The sequence below is a fragment of the Eremothecium cymbalariae genome, chromosome 8 (genome assembly GCF_000235365.1).
Source record: "Eremothecium cymbalariae DBVPG#7215 chromosome 8, complete sequence".
Classification (NCBI taxonomy): domain Eukaryota; kingdom Fungi; phylum Ascomycota; class Saccharomycetes; order Saccharomycetales; family Saccharomycetaceae; genus Eremothecium; species Eremothecium cymbalariae.
Genome location: NC_016456.1, coordinates 592,076 through 614,403, shown reverse-complemented (window position 1 = coordinate 614,403; position 22,328 = coordinate 592,076). Strand labels below are relative to the sequence as shown.

The 22,328-nt window shown below is 40.2% G+C and overlaps 10 protein-coding genes and 1 further gene across 10 annotated transcripts; 6 read left to right on the top strand and 5 right to left on the bottom strand.

The window, feature by feature from the left end:
• Positions 1–128: 128 nt before the first annotated feature.
• Positions 129–818, top strand: MEI5 (Mei5p; the record flags this gene model as incomplete). Its single annotated transcript, XM_003648348.1, has 1 exon — positions 129–818. The coding sequence occupies one exon, from the start codon at positions 129–131 to the stop codon at positions 816–818; it is 690 nt and encodes a 229-aa protein (XP_003648396.1).
• Positions 819–933: 115 nt separating this feature from the next.
• On the bottom strand, positions 934–4,359 carry RET1 (DNA-directed RNA polymerase III core subunit RET1; the record flags this gene model as incomplete). The annotated part of the gene is made up of 1 exon (XM_003648347.1): positions 934–4,359. One exon carries the CDS (start codon positions 4,357–4,359, stop codon positions 934–936), a length of 3,426 nt encoding a protein of 1,141 aa, XP_003648395.1.
• A 465-nt stretch (positions 4,360–4,824) lies between these two features.
• On the top strand, positions 4,825–6,341 carry Ecym_8299 (the record flags this gene model as incomplete).
• Positions 6,342–7,229: 888 nt separating this feature from the next.
• Ecym_8298 (DEAD-box ATP-dependent RNA helicase DED1) lies at positions 7,230–9,146 on the bottom strand (the record flags this gene model as incomplete). The annotated part of the gene is made up of 1 exon (XM_003648346.1): positions 7,230–9,146. One exon carries the CDS (start codon positions 9,144–9,146, stop codon positions 7,230–7,232), a length of 1,917 nt encoding a protein of 638 aa, XP_003648394.1.
• Positions 9,147–9,710: 564 nt separating this feature from the next.
• Positions 9,711–11,420, top strand: Ecym_8297 (uncharacterized protein; the record flags this gene model as incomplete). The annotated part of the gene is made up of 1 exon (XM_003648345.1): positions 9,711–11,420. One exon carries the CDS (start codon positions 9,711–9,713, stop codon positions 11,418–11,420), a length of 1,710 nt encoding a protein of 569 aa, XP_003648393.1.
• A 454-nt stretch (positions 11,421–11,874) lies between these two features.
• MRP51 (mitochondrial 37S ribosomal protein bS1m) lies at positions 11,875–13,104 on the top strand (the record flags this gene model as incomplete). Its single annotated transcript, XM_003648344.1, has 1 exon — positions 11,875–13,104. One exon carries the CDS (start codon positions 11,875–11,877, stop codon positions 13,102–13,104), a length of 1,230 nt encoding a protein of 409 aa, XP_003648392.1.
• Positions 13,105–13,257: 153 nt separating this feature from the next.
• On the bottom strand, positions 13,258–13,959 carry HIS3 (imidazoleglycerol-phosphate dehydratase HIS3; the record flags this gene model as incomplete). The annotated part of the gene is made up of 1 exon (XM_003648343.1): positions 13,258–13,959. One exon carries the CDS (start codon positions 13,957–13,959, stop codon positions 13,258–13,260), a length of 702 nt encoding a protein of 233 aa, XP_003648391.1.
• A 240-nt stretch (positions 13,960–14,199) lies between these two features.
• On the top strand, positions 14,200–15,402 carry MRM1 (Mrm1p; the record flags this gene model as incomplete). Its single annotated transcript, XM_003648342.1, has 1 exon — positions 14,200–15,402. One exon carries the CDS (start codon positions 14,200–14,202, stop codon positions 15,400–15,402), a length of 1,203 nt encoding a protein of 400 aa, XP_003648390.1.
• Positions 15,403–16,011: 609 nt separating this feature from the next.
• Positions 16,012–16,896, bottom strand: IDI1 (isopentenyl-diphosphate delta-isomerase IDI1; the record flags this gene model as incomplete). The annotated part of the gene is made up of 1 exon (XM_003648341.1): positions 16,012–16,896. The coding sequence occupies one exon, from the start codon at positions 16,894–16,896 to the stop codon at positions 16,012–16,014; it is 885 nt and encodes a 294-aa protein (XP_003648389.1).
• Positions 16,897–18,421: 1,525 nt separating this feature from the next.
• BFR1 (Bfr1p) lies at positions 18,422–19,810 on the top strand (the record flags this gene model as incomplete). The annotated part of the gene is made up of 1 exon (XM_003648340.1): positions 18,422–19,810. The coding sequence occupies one exon, from the start codon at positions 18,422–18,424 to the stop codon at positions 19,808–19,810; it is 1,389 nt and encodes a 462-aa protein (XP_003648388.1).
• Positions 19,811–20,217: 407 nt separating this feature from the next.
• MCA1 (Ca(2+)-dependent cysteine protease MCA1) lies at positions 20,218–21,423 on the bottom strand (the record flags this gene model as incomplete). The annotated part of the gene is made up of 1 exon (XM_003648339.1): positions 20,218–21,423. One exon carries the CDS (start codon positions 21,421–21,423, stop codon positions 20,218–20,220), a length of 1,206 nt encoding a protein of 401 aa, XP_003648387.1.
• Positions 21,424–22,328: the final 905 nt, after the last annotated feature.

Here is a 22,328-nt window from a genome sequence, read left to right as displayed (position 1 = left end):
ATTAGTGCCAAACTAACATTCTTTTGAATAATAATGTATAAAAACAGTGTATCAACATTAACTGCAAGTACTTATAGATACAGGTGTAATTTGGGACGATTGGTGATCATACAATTTGACTTTTAGTTATGAGCTGTTCAGAGCGTGATCCAGAAGTCACGTTAGTTGAGGAGGGGTCGGCGGCTACACCAAAATCCAACAACAAAGGGGTTAATAAAACGTTTAAGGTACCATTCAGGACTACTAGTGATATTAAAAGTCCCAAGAATGAATTTTTGAACCAGGGTAGTCAAATTTCTAGTGAGATCAAGCAATTGGAATCTCGTATAGATAGTGAACTTCGCGAGTATAATAAGAAGGAAACGTTATTGAAGAGGGCTGTCAAAGTTGCATCTACATATGATCAAGAAGAAAACACACGGGATTTAATTGTTAAGTGGAGAGGTGTATGCCAAGGAGCCATGGCATATATTTTAAATTCGACTATATTGAAGATTAATAAAATGGGGGGATATAAGGAATTTAAACAAAAAGAGGTGGAAAAGTTGAAGAAGCAAATCGAATACCAGGCAGACGATGGGATTGAAGAGCAGATCAATATGGTTCTGGAAAGTGAGGATTTCTTGATGCTTCCCTCTGAAGAGCAGCAAGAAATCCGTGAGCAGATGGAGGAGAAGCGTTTGGAAGCTGAGAAGGAAAAGGAAAAGGCTCTAGCACGATTGGAAGTGCAATTTGGAGATAACGAGCAAGACGAGATGACTTTGCAAGAATTAGCTCAAAGGCTTAAGGTAGAATATAATTTGGTGTATCCTTCATAGTTTTATGAAGGTGCCTGATAATAATAAATATGCTTTATTCACTCTTAAAAAAGTTTTATGAAGTTATCAATCAGTAAATTAAATAATGCAGGTCACAAGCCTCTTTAAGAAGCGATTAAGATTGGAACACATCTCCCAACATCAACCTTGGAGCAATGTTCATAGACAATAATTCTTGGAATAAAAGCTTGGCAGCATACGGAATAGTTATTTTAATAACGTGCTCTGCGGATTTACACGATGTGCACCACCCACTATATCCCATCAGGCCACATTTATCACAAACATCGACCTCAAATGCATCTGAACTTAACATTAATCTTTCCAATAACAGTTGAGAAGCTCCGTAAGCAATAACACAGTCCCTTTCCATTTCACCCAATCTCAAACCACCATCTCTAGATCTACCCTCAGTTGGTTGACGTGTTAGGACAGCCCTGGGGCCTCTGGCTCTTGCATGCATCTTGTCTAAAACCATGTGCTTCAATTTTTGGTAGTATATTGGTCCAAAGAAAACATAAGCTTGCAAACACTCACCTGTGATACCCGAGTACAACATATCTTTACCAGAATAATTAAACCCATTGTTGATTAAAATTTCAGACATATCTGCTAATTTAGAACCACCAAAGCATGTGCCGTATTCTAAAGTACCATTCAAAACACCTGCCTTTCCAGAAACAAGCTCTATCATCTTACCGACAGTCATACGAGATGGGAAACCATGTGGATTCATGATAATGTCGGGACAGATACCCTGATCATTGAATGGCATATCTTCCTGCTGTACGATAATACCACATACACCTTTCTGTCCATGCCTAGAAGAAAACTTATCACCTAATTCTGGACGTCTATTTTGTCTTAATAATACTTTAATCAAAGCTTGATCGTTATCAGACACTGACATCATAACTTGATCAATGTGTGAAGGTTCTGGGGCCCTGTATATGATAGGTGCTTCTCTATACTGAGATTGCGATTGAGTCAGAACACTATCAGATGCATTGGTTGGAACAGATTTGTTAATGTAGATCTGACCACTTTCCACTTTCATACCAACTTCTCCTAGACCGTCTGGACCTAGAGATTTATGTTGCCATATAGGCTCACCATTTTCATCAACACGCATACCACCAATGATATCCTGAGTATGGTTCGGATACCTTTTTAAGATAGTGGTTGTTTTCTTACGTGTCTCACAACGACCAAATCCTCTATCGATGGAAGATTTGTTCAACACTAAAGCATCTTCAATATCGTAACCAGAATATGACATGACTGCAACAGTGGCATTTTGACCAGCTGGTAATTTGTCATAATCTATTAGTTCGATTGTCTTTGTCTTAACCATAGGCTGCTGAGGGTAGATCATCAAATATAGTAAAGTATCAATCCTTTTGAATTGATTATATGCAATTGCACCAATAGCTTGCTTACCCATTGCGCATTGATATGTGTTACGAGGAGATTGGTTATGATGAGGATATGGAATTAACCCAGCAACAGCACCAAGAACGGTAAAAGGTTCAATTTCCAAGTGAGTGATACCTTCATGAATATCTTTTTCATACAAGGCAATGAAGGAATCGTTTTCTTCATTGACATCCAAATATTCTACCAGTCCAAGCTTCAAAAAGTCATCAAATTGTAGTTTCCCATCCAATAATCTTTTCAAATGACTAGAAGCAACCATAGACTTTCCATTTTTAACAATTATCAATGGTCTACAGATTCTCCCCCCATCAGTTACAATATGAACAGCATTTTGATGGATATTAGTGTATATTGATATGAATTCGGATATTTTCCCTGTCCTTCTTAGGATTCTAAATTGGTGAACAAATTTAGTTGGATATCTTGCAGTACCTATAATGGTACCATTTAGATAAACACCATAATTGTCATGTAAAGAAGCACTATCGATCAAGCCAATGTCTTCAACACCTAAAAGATAACATAGCCTTTTAATTGGTTCTTCCTCATCATCAGTAGTAATATGTGTCATCAATGCCAGGTTTTTAACCAAACCACATGCTTCACCTTCTGGAGTATCGGAGGTACATAACATACCAAATTGTGATGGCTGTAAAGCTCTGGGACCTGAAACTTTCCTAGATTTTTCAAATTGCGAAGAAATTCTAGTCATCATACCCAAAGCAGAAATGTAAGACAGCCTACTCAAAACGTGAGTAACACCTGCCCGTTCCATTTTAAATCTCTTCAATGACCAATTTCCGGTTGATATAGCCCTATTTAGACCAGAAGTAATGTTATTTGAATGAACATTAATCGACAACAAGGCATCATACATTTCTGCCCTGTTTGGTTTTTTTAAAACCTTATCGATACTAGCCTTGAAATCATTATTGAACTTTTTAAACAAATCCTCGAACAACAAGGACATTAATTGTCCAGCCAATTCCAATCGCTTATTACCAACGTAATCTCTATCATCCACCATTTTACAATTCTGGATAGCCATCACAACCCTACGTGTCATTATAGCAATATACAGTGCTTTTTCCCTAAAATCTAACGCCTCTACAGTTAAATGGGCAATAACAGTAGTCGCAATGGCCTCGATTCCTTCTTGTAAAATTGTCAACTTTTGTCGTCTAATAGTTTTAACCTTGGTACCAATATATTCCAAGGCTTGTTGCTGTGTGTATATGTTCATTTTAGAAGCTTCTTCAAAGTTAATTGCAAATATATCTTGATAACTGCTATTATTACCACAAACTAGTTGCATAATTTCCAAATCAGACACCACGCCACATGCCTTTAAAACAATCACGATTGGAACCTCCTCTGAAATGGAATTGTGCTTAAGATATATTTTCTCATTCTTGGTAACAACATAGGTTTTGGACTTTCGCTCGTGGGTCGACGACGTAACCGACGCTTGTACAATCGACTTCTTCTCATCTGCTTCGACAATAATACGATTCTTGGACAATTGCTCCTGAACTAAAATAACCTTCTCTGTACCATTGACAATAAAATATCCACCAGGATCTAAAGGACACTCATTGAGCTTTGCCATAGTCTCTTCCGAGGCACCATTCAGAATACACTTGTTAGATCGCAACATAATCGGCATCTTCCCAATCTCAACATCCTTATGTAATACAATTAATCTTCCTCGTGTGTATTCAATATCCACATATATAGGAGCACTATAAGTCATGTCTCTCAGACGACACTCATGAGGGGGCAACATATCTATCCTACTTGAATTGCTCCTTTGTCCAACACGGATATCAACGTACTTTAAATAAAATTCTGGATCGACATCACTCAAAACCATCTCATTAGCCTTGATGATCTTCTTTAAGTCCACATCTACAAAATAATTAAAAGAATCTAAATGTTGTTTAACCAACCCTTTAACCTTTAAAAATGCAGGCAATAGATTCCACTTATCCTCAGCAGTATTGATCTCATCGGTAAGTTTCTTACCTTTATAAACCGGCTTCAACAGCTGCTCAAATGTGTCATCTTTCGTGTGATTTGTATGAGAATGCTCACTTTTCAGCATTATGAAATTCCCTCAATTAATAAGAATTCACAAACCACCCTGTTAATCAATTGGTGGCTCCAATTATCCTACTAATTCTTAATCAGGAGAGGTCATCGAATAGCCCTGTAAAAGCTCATCACCATGCTCTGGAAAAATTTTCTAAGCAATAGTCGCTTATGACCGACAAACTAATCACGTGACACAAGCTAAATGTTGGAAAACGTTACAAAGCTTGTATGAGAGAGTAGTTTCATTAACATAGGTTGTTTTTGGTTGAAGTAGCTACGGAATTGGGCAGTAAAAGCACTCGTATAGGTTCTGTAAGGCTGTATATCATTTGTGTTGGGATGTTGTAGTTCTTTTGATTGTTTTAACGAACTGAAAATTGGACATCTCTTGTCTAAAACAGGAACAATTTATCTCATCAAGCAGTCCAAAGTTGTTGTAGTTTTGGCAGTTGGAAGCTATTTAGTGCTTTTTAAGATGTCTCAGAATCTGTTCAAAAATACTGTGAATGAATACCTGGAGGAACTTCCTCAGCAGGTTCAGTCTCGACTTTACCAGTCCCCCGCAGCATGTCTTGCAATTTATAGACTACTTTCTCCTATGGCAAAGTTCTTCATAATGTCTATGATCTTTCAAGATGAGGAGGCTTCTTTACGTGACTTAGATCGTTGGGTCAAGCCGGATGCTAAGTTTCAGTTGCACGATGCTATCAAGTCGATGAAGTTGTTGCATATTATTATTGAAGGGCAGTCGGGTCAACCGTTGATGATTAGGCTGAACCCTATATTTAAGGAATCGTTTCGGAATGCCCTGACCGGGGGGAGGTTAACAATTCGTTTGGTAATATTGTGGAAGAGGAAAATGACATTGTTACCATGTCGATGTTAGATACATATGCTGCAGACAAATGGGAGAATATTTTACATTTTATGGTGGGTACTCCTTTGACAAAGAGTCCCGGGAAAAATGTTCTGAGTCTACTGCAACATAGCAAACTTATGGAGGTTGATGAGGAGGGGCAACTCAAGATTACCAATGAGGGTTTTCAGTTCTTGTTGCAGGATGCAAATGCTCAGATATGGACGTTACTGCTTCAATACTTAACAATGGCCGAGACGTTACAGATGGATCCTGTAGATGTGTTGAATCTTATATTCATGTTAGGTGCGTTAGAATTGGGTAAATCTTACAGTGTGGTTGGGTTGAGTGACACACAGAAGACAATGTTACAAGATATGAGAGACTATGGGCTAGTATTCCAAAAAAAATCGAACTTCTCCAAATTTTATCCCACAAGGCTGGCTACCATGTTAACATCTGATGCTGTGTCTATCAGGTCGGCTTCTGGGGCGGTTAATAGTGTTATAAAACAAAGACCTGATGGACCTGATACAAAAGGAATCAGTGGAGCTGGTATGGGGGATGATGATAATCAAGATGGGATGGGACGGAACATCCCTGATGGAGCCTTAATTATTGAAACTAACTTTAAGCTTTACAGTTACTCGAACTCTCCGTTGCAAATTGCTATCTTAAGTTTGTTTGTGCATCTGAAGTCTCGTTTCCAAAATATGGTCACTGGTCAAGTTACAAGGGAATCCATTAGAAGGGCCTTACGCAATGGTATTACTGCAGATCAGATAATTGCTTATCTGGAAACGCACGCCCACCCACGAATGAGGCGCCTGGCTGATGAAAACTTGGAGCGAAAACTAGAATTGGATCCAAATTGTAAAGATACTCTGCAGGTGCTTCCGCCAACAGTTGTCGATCAGATCAAGCTGTGGCAACTGGAGTTGGATAGAATCATTAGTTATGACGGCTACCTGTTTAGGGATTTTGATAATGTACAGGAATATCAGATTATGACGCAATATGCGAGAGATATTGGTGTTTTACTCTGGTCAGATGATAAAAAGAAGATGTTCTTCATTTCAAAAGATGGGAATTCACAGGTTATTGATTTCCACAAAAGACGTTTTAAGAAAAAATAATACATAAGTGGTTGAGCCATGTCCAATAGTTTTTCTTTAATTGATTCCTCAATTCTGTCTCCTAATTCACGCATTTGTTTTACTTTTATGGTTATGCATTAGCCATACCATACATACATATATACATATATGCAATCAATCCAAAATGTACCCAGGGAGACAGAAAATCGACTAAGAAAATAACAATATAATGCCTTATAATATTAGGTGTTTTATCTATCAACAAGTAACCTATTATACAACTGTACTATCTTGCAATACGCAATAATATACATAGAGACCAGCTACATAGCTTCCCACATTTCTATCGGTAGTATTAATAGGTGGTAACAGTTTTGAAAAATAATGCGTAGATTATCAAATTTACCTTTCGATGTCTTGAACTGAGAATAGCGATAATTGCAGACAGTTAACAGTAAACAATTTTAAAGGAGCAGAAGCATCGAAAGCAAAATCTGATCGTTAAAAAGTGTATTAAACCCATGCCATAGTAATAAAAAACATAGAAGAAGAATTGTAATAATAATAATAATAATAATAAAAATAAAAAAGTTAAACTTGGAATGAGTGTAAACTTTGTAAACACGTAGATGGAAAAGATAAAAATTGTCTTTCTGAAAATATCCTGAATTGTAAAACACAACTTAATGGTTGTTACAATTATAACCACCTTAAACGAGGTACTTAGTAAATGCACAATTGTATAATAATACCATTCACACAAGTATTAATGCCATTTAGAGAAAACACCAAATAGTAAGGATAAATCAGCATAGGAAATAAAACACAGAAGGAAATAAAAAAAGGATGGCAAAAAATATATAAAAAAAAAGCAGTGTATGTTATTGGCTTATTCAAACATGTAAAACATATTGGCCATAAATAAGATCACCACCATGAGTTGTTGCCGGCAGGCTTTGAAGCACCCCATGAGGAACCAGAATTATTGCCCCACTCGGAACCATTGCCGCCCCAACCAGAGCCCGATCTGTTGTTGCCCCAAGCAGAACTGGATCTGTTGTTGCTGACACCACCTGCGTTGCTGTTGCTTCCCCACTCAGAGCCGCCACCACCGCCATGACGACGGAAATCCCTAGTGCTGTTACCGCGGGAATAACCACCTCCGCGACCACCTCTTGTAGGAGCCTTTCCGTAGGACGACTCTCTCGCAACTTGAGTCAAGAAGCTTGGAACTTCTTGGTTTGCTTCTTGTAGAATATCAATCAATTCCTTTACAACGTTTTTGTTGCCACGGTTGAAGAAAGCCGTAGCTAAACCAGTGTTACCGGCACGACCGGTTCTACCAATTCTGTGAACATAGTCATCAATATCGGAAGGCAAATCATAGTTGATAACATGTGTAACGTTAGGGATATCCAAACCTCTTGCTGCAACAGCAGTGGCAACCAAAATATTAGCACGTGCGGTTCTAAAGAACTGCAAAGCGCGCTCACGTTCAGCCTGACTACGATCACCGTGAATTGCCGTTGCCGACAAGTTCTGCATGATCAAAAAATCGGTCAAGGCGTCCGCCATTCTTTTGGTTTCCACGAAAACCAAAGTCAAGCCGCCATCAGAGGCAGCCAACAAATCCAATAGGACAGATCTCTTGTCTAGGTCCTCAACATACAACACCTTCTGTGTGATGTTTTCAGAAGTAGAACCAACTCTACCAACGGATAAAAAGATATAGTCCTTCAAGAAGTCAGCAGCCAAGTGTTGGATATCAGTAGGGAAAGTAGCGGAAAACATCAACGTTTGTCTGTTCTCGACACTTGGCATATCACAACCTTCAACAATATGTCTAATTTGGGGTTCGAAACCCATATCCAACATTCTGTCTGCTTCATCAAGAACTAGATATTTGACGTTGCACAAGGAAATTTTACCACGCTCCAATAAATCGTTTAAACGACCAGGAGTAGCAACAATCAAATCACAGCCGTGTTCAAGCTCCCTCAACTGCTGGCGGATGTCAGCACCACCGTAAACAACACATGGCTTCACCCAAGACCTGTAAGTAAACTTCTTGGCCTCGTCAAAAATCTGTGTAGCCAACTCTCTGGTAGGCGCAAGCACAACTGCAGTAGGGTATGCCTTTCTGCTGTTATAGTAGTTGTTGTTCCCGCTTTCCTCGGTAACAACCGCTGGACCCGCACCAAAAGACTGCGAAAGAACAGGAAATAAGAAACCACCCGTCTTACCAGAACCCGTTTGAGCACAAGCCATCAAATCTCTTCCCAAAGCAACAATAGGAACAGAGTATTTCTGAACCGGCGTGGGACGTGTGAAACGCGCCATCTTAATGTTCTCCAGCAACAAATTGTCCAAAGGAGGAGAAGTAAACTCGCTGATTGGTTCCGGAACTTCCTCTCCAGAAGCCTCAACAGGAATATCATCGTAATTATCAAAGTTAATTCCCGAAGATTGAAACCCAGGATCATCTGGAGTACCAAACAACTCTATCTCTAACTCCTCAGACCTCCAACTAGGCGCGTGCTTCCCATTAACCCACCTACCTGGCCTATACCCTCCTCCCCTGTCCCCCTTTGGATTCTTAGAGTTTGACCCAAACCAACTACCCCCACGACTATTACCACCGTACCTACCATATCCACTTCCACCACCGTTAGTACTACCACCCCCATATCTACCACCTCTGTTATAGTTGTTACCCATAGTTCTTGGTGAAGTCTCGACACCTTGTTCTTTCACGCGTCTAGCATGAGGAGGCACATATGCCGTCTTTTTTTGAGCTGCATCGTCCATGCTCATGTTCTCCATCTTGTTAACTAGTTCAGACATAATATAAAGTCTATTTCTCCTTGTAATGATGTTACTTTATCCTTCTCTATTAGTGGTAAAAACTTTAATAGAATAGAAAGTTTGATATGCAAAATTCTTTTCCGGTTAAACTCATCGAGATGACTTGACGGGACGAAAAATTTTCTCGCCACCCGCCAGCTCGATAACATTGTGCACGAAAGATCACGTGACAAGCGTCAGTGCCCACGAGCACACTGGATTAAGCGATATGCGTCCCAGCAGACTGCGATTCAAGAAACAAGAGGGGCTACACAGGTGTTCAGGTGGGTGGGATGCATTGGGGTGGAGTGGTGGCGGCTGGAGGGGTGGTTCAGCAGCGGCGTGGGTGTGTTTAGATGGGTGTTGGAGCTGCGACAGCGTGCGACGGGATAGTTTCGTCGAGACAGGAGTTTCGAAGTATGGAAGGTAGAACAGTTTCAAACGATGTTAGTGGTGGTGGGGTATAAGGTTTTTATTTTGAGATGGAGTTATATGTTCTTCCTGGTAGCAGTCGCTAAGGGTCAGGGAGTTTGTATGAAAAGAGCAGAGAACAACGGATAAAAGATGAAGACGAGGTTGAAGCTTTTATGTAAGAAAGATGCTAGTGGAGCTGAGGCAGACAGTGTGGAGTCTGTGGCAGAGGATGTGGAGGCGGGAGCTGGCGTGCAGGGCAAGAAGGAGGTTCTTAGGCAGTCCATCAGGCCGCGTCATGTTTTTATGATCTCTATGGCGACGGGGATTGGGACTGGGTTGCTTGTGGGCAATGGGAAGTCTATAGCATGTGCTGGGATTGGGGGTACGTTGATTGGGTACGGGATCATTGGGGTTATGCTAGTGTGCTGTATGCAGTCGGTCGGGGAGTTAGTTGTTGCGTTTCCGTCGTTATCCGGGGGGTTTAATTCCTATGGGAAGAGGTTTATTGATCCATCGCTTGGGTTCAGTGTGTCGTGGTTGTTTTGTTTACAGTGGATGATAGTGCTACCGTTGGAGCTTGTGACTGGGTCGATGACGATCAAGTACTGGAATGCTAGTTTGTCGCCTAGTTTATTCGTTTCGGTGTTCTACGCATTGATATGTGTTGTAAATTCGTTTGGCTCGGGAGGGTACGCTGAGGCAGAGTTTATTTTTAATTCTTTGAAGGTGGTAGTGATAATTGGGTTCATCATTTTGGGTGTGTTGATTGACACCGGGTGTGTGGGTACTTCGGGGACCATTGGATTCAGGTATTTGATTGATCCAGGAATGTTTAATAAGAATTATAACATCATTAAGGCCACAGCGGGTACATTGGTGAATGCAGCTTTCTCTTGCGGAGGAGTCGAGTTTCTAGCATTATCTGCCGCTGAACAGAATCGTGATAATATGCCAAAAAGCATTGGACGAGCTTGCAACCAAGTATCAATCAGGATTTTTGTGTTTTACTTGTTGTCCATTTCAGTTGTGGGTCTTCTTGTTCCCCATAACTCTCCTATATTAATGGGTTCAGGATCTAATATGATCCACTCATCACCGTACGTTGCTGCCGTGGCTATGAACGGTATAACGGTCGTGCCTCACATTATAAATGCTGTCATATTAATTGCTGTCATCTCAGTTGCCAATAGCGCCATGTACTCTTCGTCCCGCACACTACACTCCCTAGCAGAACAGAATTTTGCTCCAAAGTACTTTACTAAGTTGAACAAACATGGCCAGCCCATGAGATGCTTGTTCATAAGCGCCTTATTCGGCCTCATATCATTTGTCGCCGAATACAGGGATCAGGAGGCCATATTTATATGGTTGTTATCCATCAGCGGATTATCAACAATATTTACTTGGACAACTATCTGCATCGCCCACATTCGCTTCCGTGATGCCATCAAATCCCGGGGACAGTCGCTCGAAACCTTGGGTTATAAATCAATTACTGGCGTTGCTGGCTCCTACATTGCAACGGTAATAAACCTTGTCATTTTGGTAGTACAATTCTGGGTTTCATTATTCCCATTGGAAAGCAATGGAAAACCAAATATAGTACAATTTTTCCAGAACTATATGGCTGTCCCCGTTGCCCTATTATTTTACATCGGTCACAAGGTTTATACTAAAAACTGGTCCCTACTTATTAGGGCCAGTAACGTCGATATTACCACAGATCGTGATATATACTGTCCAACCATCGAAGACCCCAAAATAAAGGTCTTAATGCAAAATTCTCCCTCACAGGATTTAGCAAGCGTAGATTCCAGTTCTGTCAGTCCTGCATTAGAAATGTACGCTGCTATTAAGTAAATTTTTTTAAAAAACGAAATAAAGGAAAAACTGTCTCAACTTAAAGGCCCTTCTTATAATAATATATTACACTGTTTTTATTTCAATATGAAGAACCCTTACTATTAATATAATATTATTAATTAATAATTATTGCTCTATTTTTAGTTTGTTTCGAACAATTGTTCATTAATCTTGCCCAGGATCGCTACTAGTTGTGCCCCATTCATGTTCAGTCACATGATATCCAGTATGTATCGGGAAATGAAAAAGGTGGGTAGCGCATCAAATGGATAGTAAGATATTATATATATCTATCTATAATACCAGTCTAAAAAAATAATACAAAAAACTGATTCAATGCGTATGTATGTTTAGAGGGAGAGAGTGTATGTGTTCAAATGTAATCCGCTGACGCCAGCTTAGTAAGCCAAAATCTCATCCGGGTAACAACTATGACCAAAATCGCAAGAATATGGTTACCCGGACTGTAGGCCGATTGGCAAAATTTTGGAAAATTTTGGAAAAGCGCATTTTTATCACAAGTCGATATCGATCTCATTTATACACATACAAAGTGTATTATGGAATAAGACCGAATACAGTAATTGCTATACGACCTGCTAGACGGTTGATATTAAAGTTAATGAGTAGCAATCTTTCCAATATACTGCGGCGTTCACGCTTGGCCCAGGTTCCTAAAATTGATAAGCCGCTAGTTCATGTTGGCAAAAAGCATCATCCAACTCACCAGGTTATTGAAACGAAACCGGCCTGTTTACGTCGCCAGGAATGGGGTTTGAAGTCAAGTATCCCATCAAAGGTCAAGTCTAGATATATTATTTTCAATGAATTAGATACAATGGAAAGGTTGACAGATTTTGAGCCTATTGGCCAGTACCAATGGAATAGAATTAGGTTTCAAGAGATGGGTATATCGCCAAAGTATCCTATGAAATCACAAGGTAATCCTCTTTTCTATAATAGATCGTTAAATGTATCCTCTGAATCGTCACCGAGCGTTTTGACTGGTATTGATTCAGCAAATACTAGTGTTAAGAAGAAAAAGGTGTTGCAGCTAGTGGAATCAATGCGTCCGGCGTTTAAAAAGTGGTTGACGGAGGCATATCCCGAAGTGTTTATTGAGAGAAGCAGGGTTGAAAAGAAGCAGCTGAATAAGTACGCTTCTGAGTTCTTGTCTCAGAATATGGATATCACAAGTGCCGATCGTCTATTTCGTCATGCAAGCGTTGTTGGTACTGGTGGTTTGACATATAATTTGGCAGGTAGGTTAAGGCAGTCTCCTAAAGGTATAAAACAAATTAATGTTGTTGAAGGAAGAATTCTTCAAACCAACAATTTGGAAAAATCTGTTGCTGTTGCAGGTTTCATTGCTAAGGCATCCTCATTGGGTCGTAATGCTCGTAGATTTGAATATGAAATGGGCGATTTTGTCAGAGAACACACATTCCCATTTTTAATAAATGAGGCTAAAGTTAACGAAGAGGGAAGAATTGTTTTGGATGTCAGTTTAATAGAGGGAAGACCCGGTTCTCTGAGGAAATCTAACAGGACCTTTGGGGTTCCCAGCTCCAAGTTACATGTATACCAAAGGGGATCCATCAAGGAGAGGACGGTCAGTCTAGAAGAATCGGCTATACATGCTGAAGAGTTATTAAGCATTCTTACAAACTTTGAAAGGTGAAAAAGGAAATTTAAAATCACAACCAATGAAACTGAGACTAAAAAGACAAATATAAATAAATAAATAACATTTTAAAAAGTCGAGGTTTGATAGATCCTCTGTAAATAGAAAGCTATGTTATATTATTCTTACACAATATTATCTTTCTTGGTCTTAAATTAACACACCTTTGGTGGAGGGAACGTCATTGGTGCCATTACTGGATATAGCCTCTTTTAACGCAACTGCTAGGGCCTTGAAAGCGCTTTCGCTTCGATGGTGATCATTGAAGCCTTTCAAACAATCCACATGAAGTGTGATGTGCGCTGCTCCCGCAAACGACTCCAGGAAATGTGGAATCATTTCAGCTGATAAATCGCCGATCCTTTCTCTTTTCAAAGCCAAATCCACCACAGCAAATGGTCTATTTGATATATCAACAACTGCCCGGCTCAATGCTTCATCCAAAGGAGCGAACCCTGTCCCAAACCGCTTTATTCCACGTACAGCTCCCAAAGCTTCCTTAAAAGCCTGTCCTAACGCTATACCGCAATCCTCCGTTGTGTGATGATCATCGATGTGTAAGTCCCCAACACACTCTAAAACCAGCGACCATCCCGCATGTTTAACAAGAGCATGAATCATATGGTCGAGAAAACCCACACCTGTGTGGATATCAATAACCTGAGACCCAGTTGCTTGTTTGGCAACTTGATTATTATTATCTGCATTCCTTAAAATGGAGTCTTTAATTCCTATCTGGCCTCCATCCAACGAAAGAGCGATCTGAATTCTTGTTTCATTCGTAACCCTTTCTATAAATGCTCTACGTTCTTCAGACATCCTATCAATACCCTTTGAACATATACTCAGCATATGCTCAGCTTCCTTTTGATTAACTATTCATAGTTTTAATAAAACTGAGTCATGTTCATATGCTCTTCCAGCGTTAAAATTTCCAGACTTTTTCCGCTAAGGTTTTTTATTTCGGGAAACCAAGTGAAAAAGTTTTCAACATTTGAGATGAGATGAACTTAATAATACTCAAAGAATATGTTATAATATCTATAATATCTATTAAGAACGGTGAAATAGGTGTTTTCCATAGAGATTAAGATGAATAGACAATATATGCGACTGTTCTCCTCGAAGGTCAAAAGTGCAGTGAAGGTTCCAAACAGTAGTTCTTTTCAAAACCGAGCTGTTAATTTCAGAAATAATTTACCATTCCATCAAAGAAAGAAAGCATGGGAAAAGGATGGAATGGCTAAAGATGAATGGTTTAGAAAGAAATACGCACATATCCATGCCCGTGATGGTAATTCAAAATCTGGCGATCCATATAATAAAAGAGCCTCCCATGTTGCACGTCTGAAGCAGGAAAATGAAGATCAAAAAAGGCAGCATATGGAACATAAATCTAAATTTCAACGTGATCACGCATATAGAGGTTTGAAACCAAACCCATTGCTGGAATATGTATATGGTACAAACAGTGTTTTGGCAGCGATGCAGGCCAATAAACGGGAATATTTTACTAGACTGTTACATTATGGTGTTTTGAACCCGCAGATAGAGTCGCTAGCTAAACAATTGGGTGTGACAATGGAGGAAGTGGATAAGCATAGGTTGAACATAATAACCAATTATGGAGTCCATAATAATATTGTATTGGAAGCCAAGCCTCTACAGCCAAGCGAACTCAGTCACTTGGGTTTATGCAACCCTGAAGAAGGTAATTTCGAATATACAGAAATGTTCTTGGATCAACCAACTCAAAAATCCTCCATGTTTTTGTCAAATGGCAATAAGAAGTTCCCACTGGGGCTGTACTTGGACGAGGTTGTTGATCCACATAATATTGGGGCTATACTTAGAAGTGCATATTTCTTGGGTGCTGATTTTGTGGTACTATCGCGCAAGAACTGTGCCCCGCTTTCCCCAGTGACTTCGAAAGTCAGTAGTGGTGCTATGGAGTTGATACCAATATACAATACTGATAAACCTCTAAATTTCTTTGAGAAATCCAAGCAATATGGCGGCTGGACAGTTTTAACAACGTGTGTCACGACGGGCACATCTGTTACACAGATGGTCAAAAGTAGAGCTATGCTTTTGGGTGATTTACCAGCATTGTTACAAAAAACACCGGTTATACTCGTGGTAGGAAATGAAGGCAACGGTGTGCGTACAAATATAATGCAAAGAAGCGATTTTTTTGTACAGGTCCCGTTTGGACGGGTAGGCGAGATACAGAGTGTTGATTCGTTGAACGTCAGCGTCGCTACATCATTACTATTGCATCAATTGCTACAATAAACGAAACTTGAACATTAAAAAGGCGGGAGGGGGGTCAAAAAAAGTATATGCGACCTTGTAAATATAACAACTGTGCTTGTATACCCATGCATATATATATACATTATTATTATATAAATATAAATATAAACGCACATCCGCAATGAGAACTTTTGGAATTAGGAATTATACTTTTTTTTAGGTTTTTCCACGGCGACGAGGAAAAAAAGATGAATATGAATAAATTAGTTTTACGCCAAACAGGTAATCCAATAAAAAGATATTGACTGAATAAGCAACAGTTTTTCTTCTTTTGATTTTAATTTTCGTATTTTTAGTTTCTGAGTGTTCAATACGGTGGTGATGAGTGATCTTTTTGCTTCCTTTCTTTTCTTGTTCTCTCTCTCATCTTCCTAAGCAGCGCTATAGATAAAAGTTCCAAGATCTTTGGTGGGAAATAACAAAGATAAAAAAAATAAAAGAACATCATAGTTTTTACTCTAAGATTTTTTACTGGAATATCGGTTGGAGCGGATGGAGGCAAGGCTACGACTTCTTGATGTACTACCACGATTCTCTATCTCTCTCTGGATGTGGTTTTGTATAGACATATATCCCTCTTTTATCCTTTCAAACCATTCTGTGGATCTGGGTATCGTTTTCAACATTCGACAAATCAGGTAGCTGTTCCCACCATTCGAACAAATAGCTCTCGCAGATTAGCTCAAACCATGGGGTAAATTTGAGCCGCGGATCTGCAAACATATCCTTCAACTCCTGCTGCGTTACCCACCTTGAGTTGCGCACTTCATTGGGGTTAGGCTGAACAGTAAGCTGCTGACCATCCGATACCTTGTAAAAAAGAATATAATCAATCTCGTGTTCACCCCATGGCCCATTGCTTGGCGCCATATAATGAATTCTATTCAAAAAGTGGAAACGCCCACGCTCCAAGGCCTCATCCTGAGGAATCCCTAACTCATGCTCCAACTTCCTAACCGCTGCAACCTTCGCCCCTTGAACCTTGGCCTCTAAACTCCCCTTCTGGCCAATCTCACTGTCAACACAAAGTGGATGTGAACAACACGTATTAGTCCACAAATCTGGGAAAGTGATTTTTTCACTAGCACGCTGCTGCAACAACAACCTACCCTCGCTGTTGAACACAAACACAGAAAACGCCCGGTGCAACAAACCCTTATCAATATTGCTCATCAAATGACACAACTTCTTAGTCCCTGCACCAATAGCATTATCCTCCCAATCCAAAATAATACAGTTCTCATTCATCAATTTAATCTGCTCCTCATCATGCCCCTTGAAAACCGTGTCCTTCTGATCTTGGTCCGATGAAGCACTCGAATGCGTATTGGGCCTATTATTGATCGGAATCACCTCTGGAAATAATTCTAAAACATCCCCCTGTGTAAGCGATCTAACTAATTCTGCATAAGGCGACATAATCTCTATTTCCTCCTTTCCTAACAAAATTTCCCTTTCAACAATCACCGACATTACAACCTGCGTCTTATATATTAATAATCTTTGATAATACCAAGAATATAATGAATGAAGATAATAATATAAAACAATAATAAGAATAATAATAGTTAAAAAAATAATTTTTTTAATATACCACTAGTTATCTCTTATCCTTATTCGCTTTTTTAATACCTCTCTCTCCCTCACGAATTCCTTTTGTTTGTCCTCCTATTAGGAAACCGATATCACTACCAGTAGAAATCACTTAGTAAACCAACCAACTAGCTCACCAGTACCCAACAACAATCAATAACGCAAAACAAAACCGCCTGCCACTTCTGTCTCTCCTTTTTTATTACTTTTAACTGACAGTTTATGTCAATATATTTGGAATAACAAAAATTTCCAAATTTTTTTTAAAGAAATTTAACGTAATTTTTGAAATTCCGCACCTTTTAAGCTCTTAGGACTGTTTGTGTTTCTTTTCAGCACCAAAACACCGAAAGTGGTGTGCAGGGATATATAGGTGGCATGCATACGGCATGCAAAGCAAGAGGCTGGGTGGCACAGCTGGGCAGCTCTTTCCACTGGCTCAAGTTGAGAAACCGTGTTTTGGGTGTTTGACGGTATGTGCGTAAGGTTTTGGTGGGTAGGGGCGGGCGGGGTCGAGGTGTCCGGCGCAGCCCCTGCTGCGCCGGTGTCCGATCCAACTGTCCGGCCATGTCCGGGGCCGGACAGTTGTCTCGGTTGCGGCCCGGGGCTGCCCTGCAGAGCACAGAGAGATATGCAGGTATCTGCATATCTCTCTGTATCTGGATATGGATGGATGCAAGATACAAGTGGATGTATAGTAACCAGGGCATTGAAACATCCACCCGAGTGGATGTTTCAATGCCCTGGTGCCCTCTCCCCTCCTGTGGGAGGGGAGAGGGAGCTGGGGTGAGGTGGGAAAAGGCGTTGCGTGTCGTTTTCTCGAGGAATTTTTATATCGGACAGGGTTCTTTGTTCCCACCAGCGCCTCCCCCTCCCATATAGCCTCAAACCACTGAAAGATGCGTAGTGCTTCGAGTATTTGTAGTGGCCCAGGTCGGTGTGGATTTTCCCTTTGATTGGGAAAGAAAGCAGGAAAGACTGAAAACAAAATTCATGTTTCGAGCTAATACTGCCTCTCTCTCTTCATAACGTTTGTAATTTTTTTTCTCGAGAATTAGCATTAACAGTAGTCTTTGGAATTGGTAACTAGATTACACTATTCTAATCTGTACGTCCAGAGTGTTTTGGTATTTAAAATTCCGTTCAGAAAACGTACATTGGGCAAATATAGGTTTAATTTTTTTTCAAAGCTTGTTGAGGACAATATAATAAAAATAGTTTTTATCAATAAAATCTCACTTTCTCTCTCCCTGCAGAAGTCATATCTTTGAAAATAGTTGAAGTTGTTTGCTTTGATTAAAAGGGGTTTTTAGTTTTGTTTGAGTTTGTTGTGTGGTAATTTTACTGTATTTATCTCGAAGAGGAGAGCATCATCGTTATCCATCATTAATATTTAGCAGAGAAAATGTCGTCGAATAATAGGTTCAATATTAAGAGACCTGATACTAGTGTTCGGGATAAGAAGTTGGAGACTCTTAATGCTCAGTTGAAGAAGGTGGAGCAAGAGATTGTTCTTGTTCGTAAGCAAATTGAGGACAGCCAGGTTTCGGATGGATCTCAGAGCAGCAAGCAGAAATTGCATGACCAGTTGAAGGATATTATCAAGACGCAGTCTGATCTCAAGTTCAAGAGACAACAGATCCATGATCGTATCAAGCAATTGGATGGGCAGATTAAGCGCAAGAGTGGGGAGATTGCGGAGAAGGTTGGTAAGAAGTTACAGTATCAATCACCAGGGGAGATTAAGCAACGGTTGGAGCAGATCGACGAGGAGATTTCATCGGGAGATTTATCTTTGGTTGAGGAGAAATTGAGGGTCAAAGAGATGCAATCCTTGAATAAGCTGTCCAAGGATTTGCAGCACATCGAGCCTGTCAAGAAGTCCATTGAGAAAGATAAGGAAACTATTGTTGAGTTGAAGCAGGAGTTGAATGGATTGAACTCTAAGGAAGTTTCAGCGCAGTTTGAATCTACTCAATCTAAGCTCAATCAATTGCAGTCCGAGAACCAGCTCATTTACGACCAAAGATCCAAGCTGTTCACCAAGAGATCTGCCTTGTACAATAAGCGTGACGAGATTTTCACTCAGATCAAAAAGATTAAGGGTGATTTCGAAAACGAGTTCAAGTCGTACAAGAAGAAGTTGGATGAAGAACGCATGAAACGTGAGGAGGAGCAGAAGTTGTCACGTTTGCTGGAAGAGAAGGAGGAAAAGATGAGCAAGTTGCAAGAAAAGTTGATTCATGCTAGAAAGCCTGCCTTCACCTACCAGATTAATGTCATTGAAACGGCCTTGTTCTCTTTGGATCCTACTTTTGTCAAACCTGCTGCGAACAACATCGAATTCCCTGGCGCCCAAACCGCCAAAACCATTAAGAAGGTGGAAGCAGACGATTTGGTCCCCATTGTTAAAGAAAGGGAGGAGTTTTTCCCATCTGCCGGGAAATCTAAAAAGAACAAAAAGAAGAATGCCTCTGCAAGTTCTGCCTCTGCCTCTTCCGCCTCTACTAAGTTCTCCTTGGAACCAACGTTGATCGCCATTCTTGCAGACTTGGACGTTTCTGTCCCTATGACCAAGGATGATGTACCAATTACTGTCGAACAGTTGAAGAAGAAGTACGAAGACTTTTTGTCTAGACAAGACCAGCAGACTGACAAGAACATTGCCGAAGCAGAAGCCCAATTGGATAAATTGGAATTGGAATACAATGCGAAGGAACAAGAAATTAAAAAGGAATTAGAAGAAAAAAGGGCAAAGGAACAAGCTGAAAAGGAAGCTGCAGAAGCCCAGTAATGGATGACATCTCTGTATTTTTTTCTTCTCCATGTTTTTTGTCTTAAAATTTCAAATTAATCTTTTTTTTGTGTGTTTGTGTTTGTGTTCTTTTATCACTCTGGTTTTTGGTACTTCTCTAAAAAATATTATGCACATATAATTTTGTTCAGTTCCTTGGCCAATCCTTTTTGTTACCCAAATTCTTCCAGTATATAGCATAAATCAGGTGATATTGACCATCATAAAGATGATGAGTTCACTTAGTGATTTCAATATTACCCCATGACATGTATAACAAACAACCAACACAACAATAAAAATTGTTTCCGTGTAAGAAAAAATTCAACACTAATATATACATATATTTATGACGTACGTGAATGTGTGTATGCATATGTGTGTGAGAGTGTCCTTCATGCTTAGTGTCACAAAATAAACTGCAAGTTTACATCAATTGGGTGAGATGAGGACAATTGTGGCTTTTGAGAATACTTGGATTGCAACTCCTGTCTCATATTCTGTAGTAAACTCAAGTACGATTGTTGAGGTTGTTGGGTTAACACCTGGACGAAAGCGTATGACATTGCACCTGTTGCCATACCACCTTCAACTGTATCTGCGGATGTCTGATTGTCTTTAGAACCACTAAACATGATGACATCTGCAGGTGAGAACTTGATCTGCCTCACACGCTCTGTATCGACATCTGCAGAGCCAGTAGCTTTCCGGCCAATAGTAGACGCCAATGATTTCAGAGATGAGAACATGTTCATACTATTACCACTAACATAAGCCATTGCAGCCTGCAGGCCGTCGTTGCCGATATCTTTCCAAACATTAGGTTCCTTAATTACACCCTTAGTTGAATACGTGTATGGAAGATCCAAAACGGTACCTGAGTGGCAAGAATCAAAGAGGGCCGTCAAACGTACCCCAGGCTGCAATGGTTTGACCAGGATATCATGTAGCTCATCGTCAACAATATGTCCAGCAACTTCAAAATCAACCGGATAAATAACGTCATCCATCCCGTCTTCTTCATCGCCATCCAAATCCTCCGTTTGTCCACCGTGCCCTGAATAATGCAGAAATAACGCATCATTGGGCTGCGCATCCTTTACCAGCCACTGCATCGCCCTTAGTATGTTAGCTCTGGTGGGAATACGCACTGGATCCCGTTGGTCATCATTCAAAACAACAACGTCCTCTTCTTTATAACCATGACGAGTCGTGAGAAACTCCAAGATATTCTTCGTATCGTTAATACACCCACGCAATTCGCCGCTTGAACCGAAATAATTGATTCCGATTAACAGCGCTTTACGTCTACCAGTACATTGGGAGTACTGATATGCAACCTGGTGGTGAGCAGGATCCATATACTGCACGTTTTGAGGAGGTGACACCATCTGCTGAGGGTGTGCATACCCTTGCACCATCCCATCCCCACGTACATTGTACCCTCCATCGTAGCCTGGAGGGGGCACCGGAGGCCTTGAATATTCACTCCCGCTGGACTGCGGCCACGAAGGATAACCAGGTCTGGAGTACTCATTATATCCTGGATACTGCTGTTGCTGCTGCTGTAGCTCCTGGCCATGAAACGTTGGACGTCCTGCACCCGGAAACATACTTACTTAAACCACTCGTCTGATCTCACTGCTTCCACCTGGATATATCACGCAGACTCTGTCCATATAAACGACCAAATCTAAACCTCTTATATATACACCGAGATTTGATAATCATAATTATTACTTCATTTTTCTTACACAGCCGCAATTCCATCAGCGGAATCGCATCATTTTGCTGTTAAAAGAATACCAATATGAAACCATACCGATTAAACTTAACCAAACCTTCTGCTGCGTTCCTGACCCTCCCAATTCCACATCACCCAACTCCTCACTCTTCTCTTCCCCCTGCCATTCTTGTATTTTTGTAGCTCCTCTTTCCTTGCCGATCATCAACTACCATTAAATTTCTTAATCCCCTTCTCCTTTCAAACTTTCAGATGCATCCGTATCCTCAGAACAACTACCAATCCCCCCCCCCCCCCCCCCTCCCCATCCTCTTACACTCTAATTAATGAAAATGGGCCTCAATGCTACCTACATCGTACGTCTTAAAGCCCGCACGCTTCCTCAGTGTCGCCAGCCAATATATATATATATATATATATATATATATATAACACTTACACAGAATACCCACCAATACATAACCGTAGCAGACCGTGAGAGTCTAGTAAAATAACTACAACATAACTGGATCGCCATCAGACAGATTTAATACATCACGCAGGCCTCACTATCTTGTATTATCCAATGTCAGTTAGTTAAAAACGTATTTGCCTGATCTGGAATGCAAAAACAAATTCAATTTTTTTTAAAAATAATTGTTATTTTAAATATGCACATTCTGCACACAAGACACCTTTTGGTGTTCATTTTATTCAAACAGACAATATAAATTATATTTTGTTCCTGAATTATAACAATTTTATTGGTTCTATAAGATACTAGAATTGAATAGG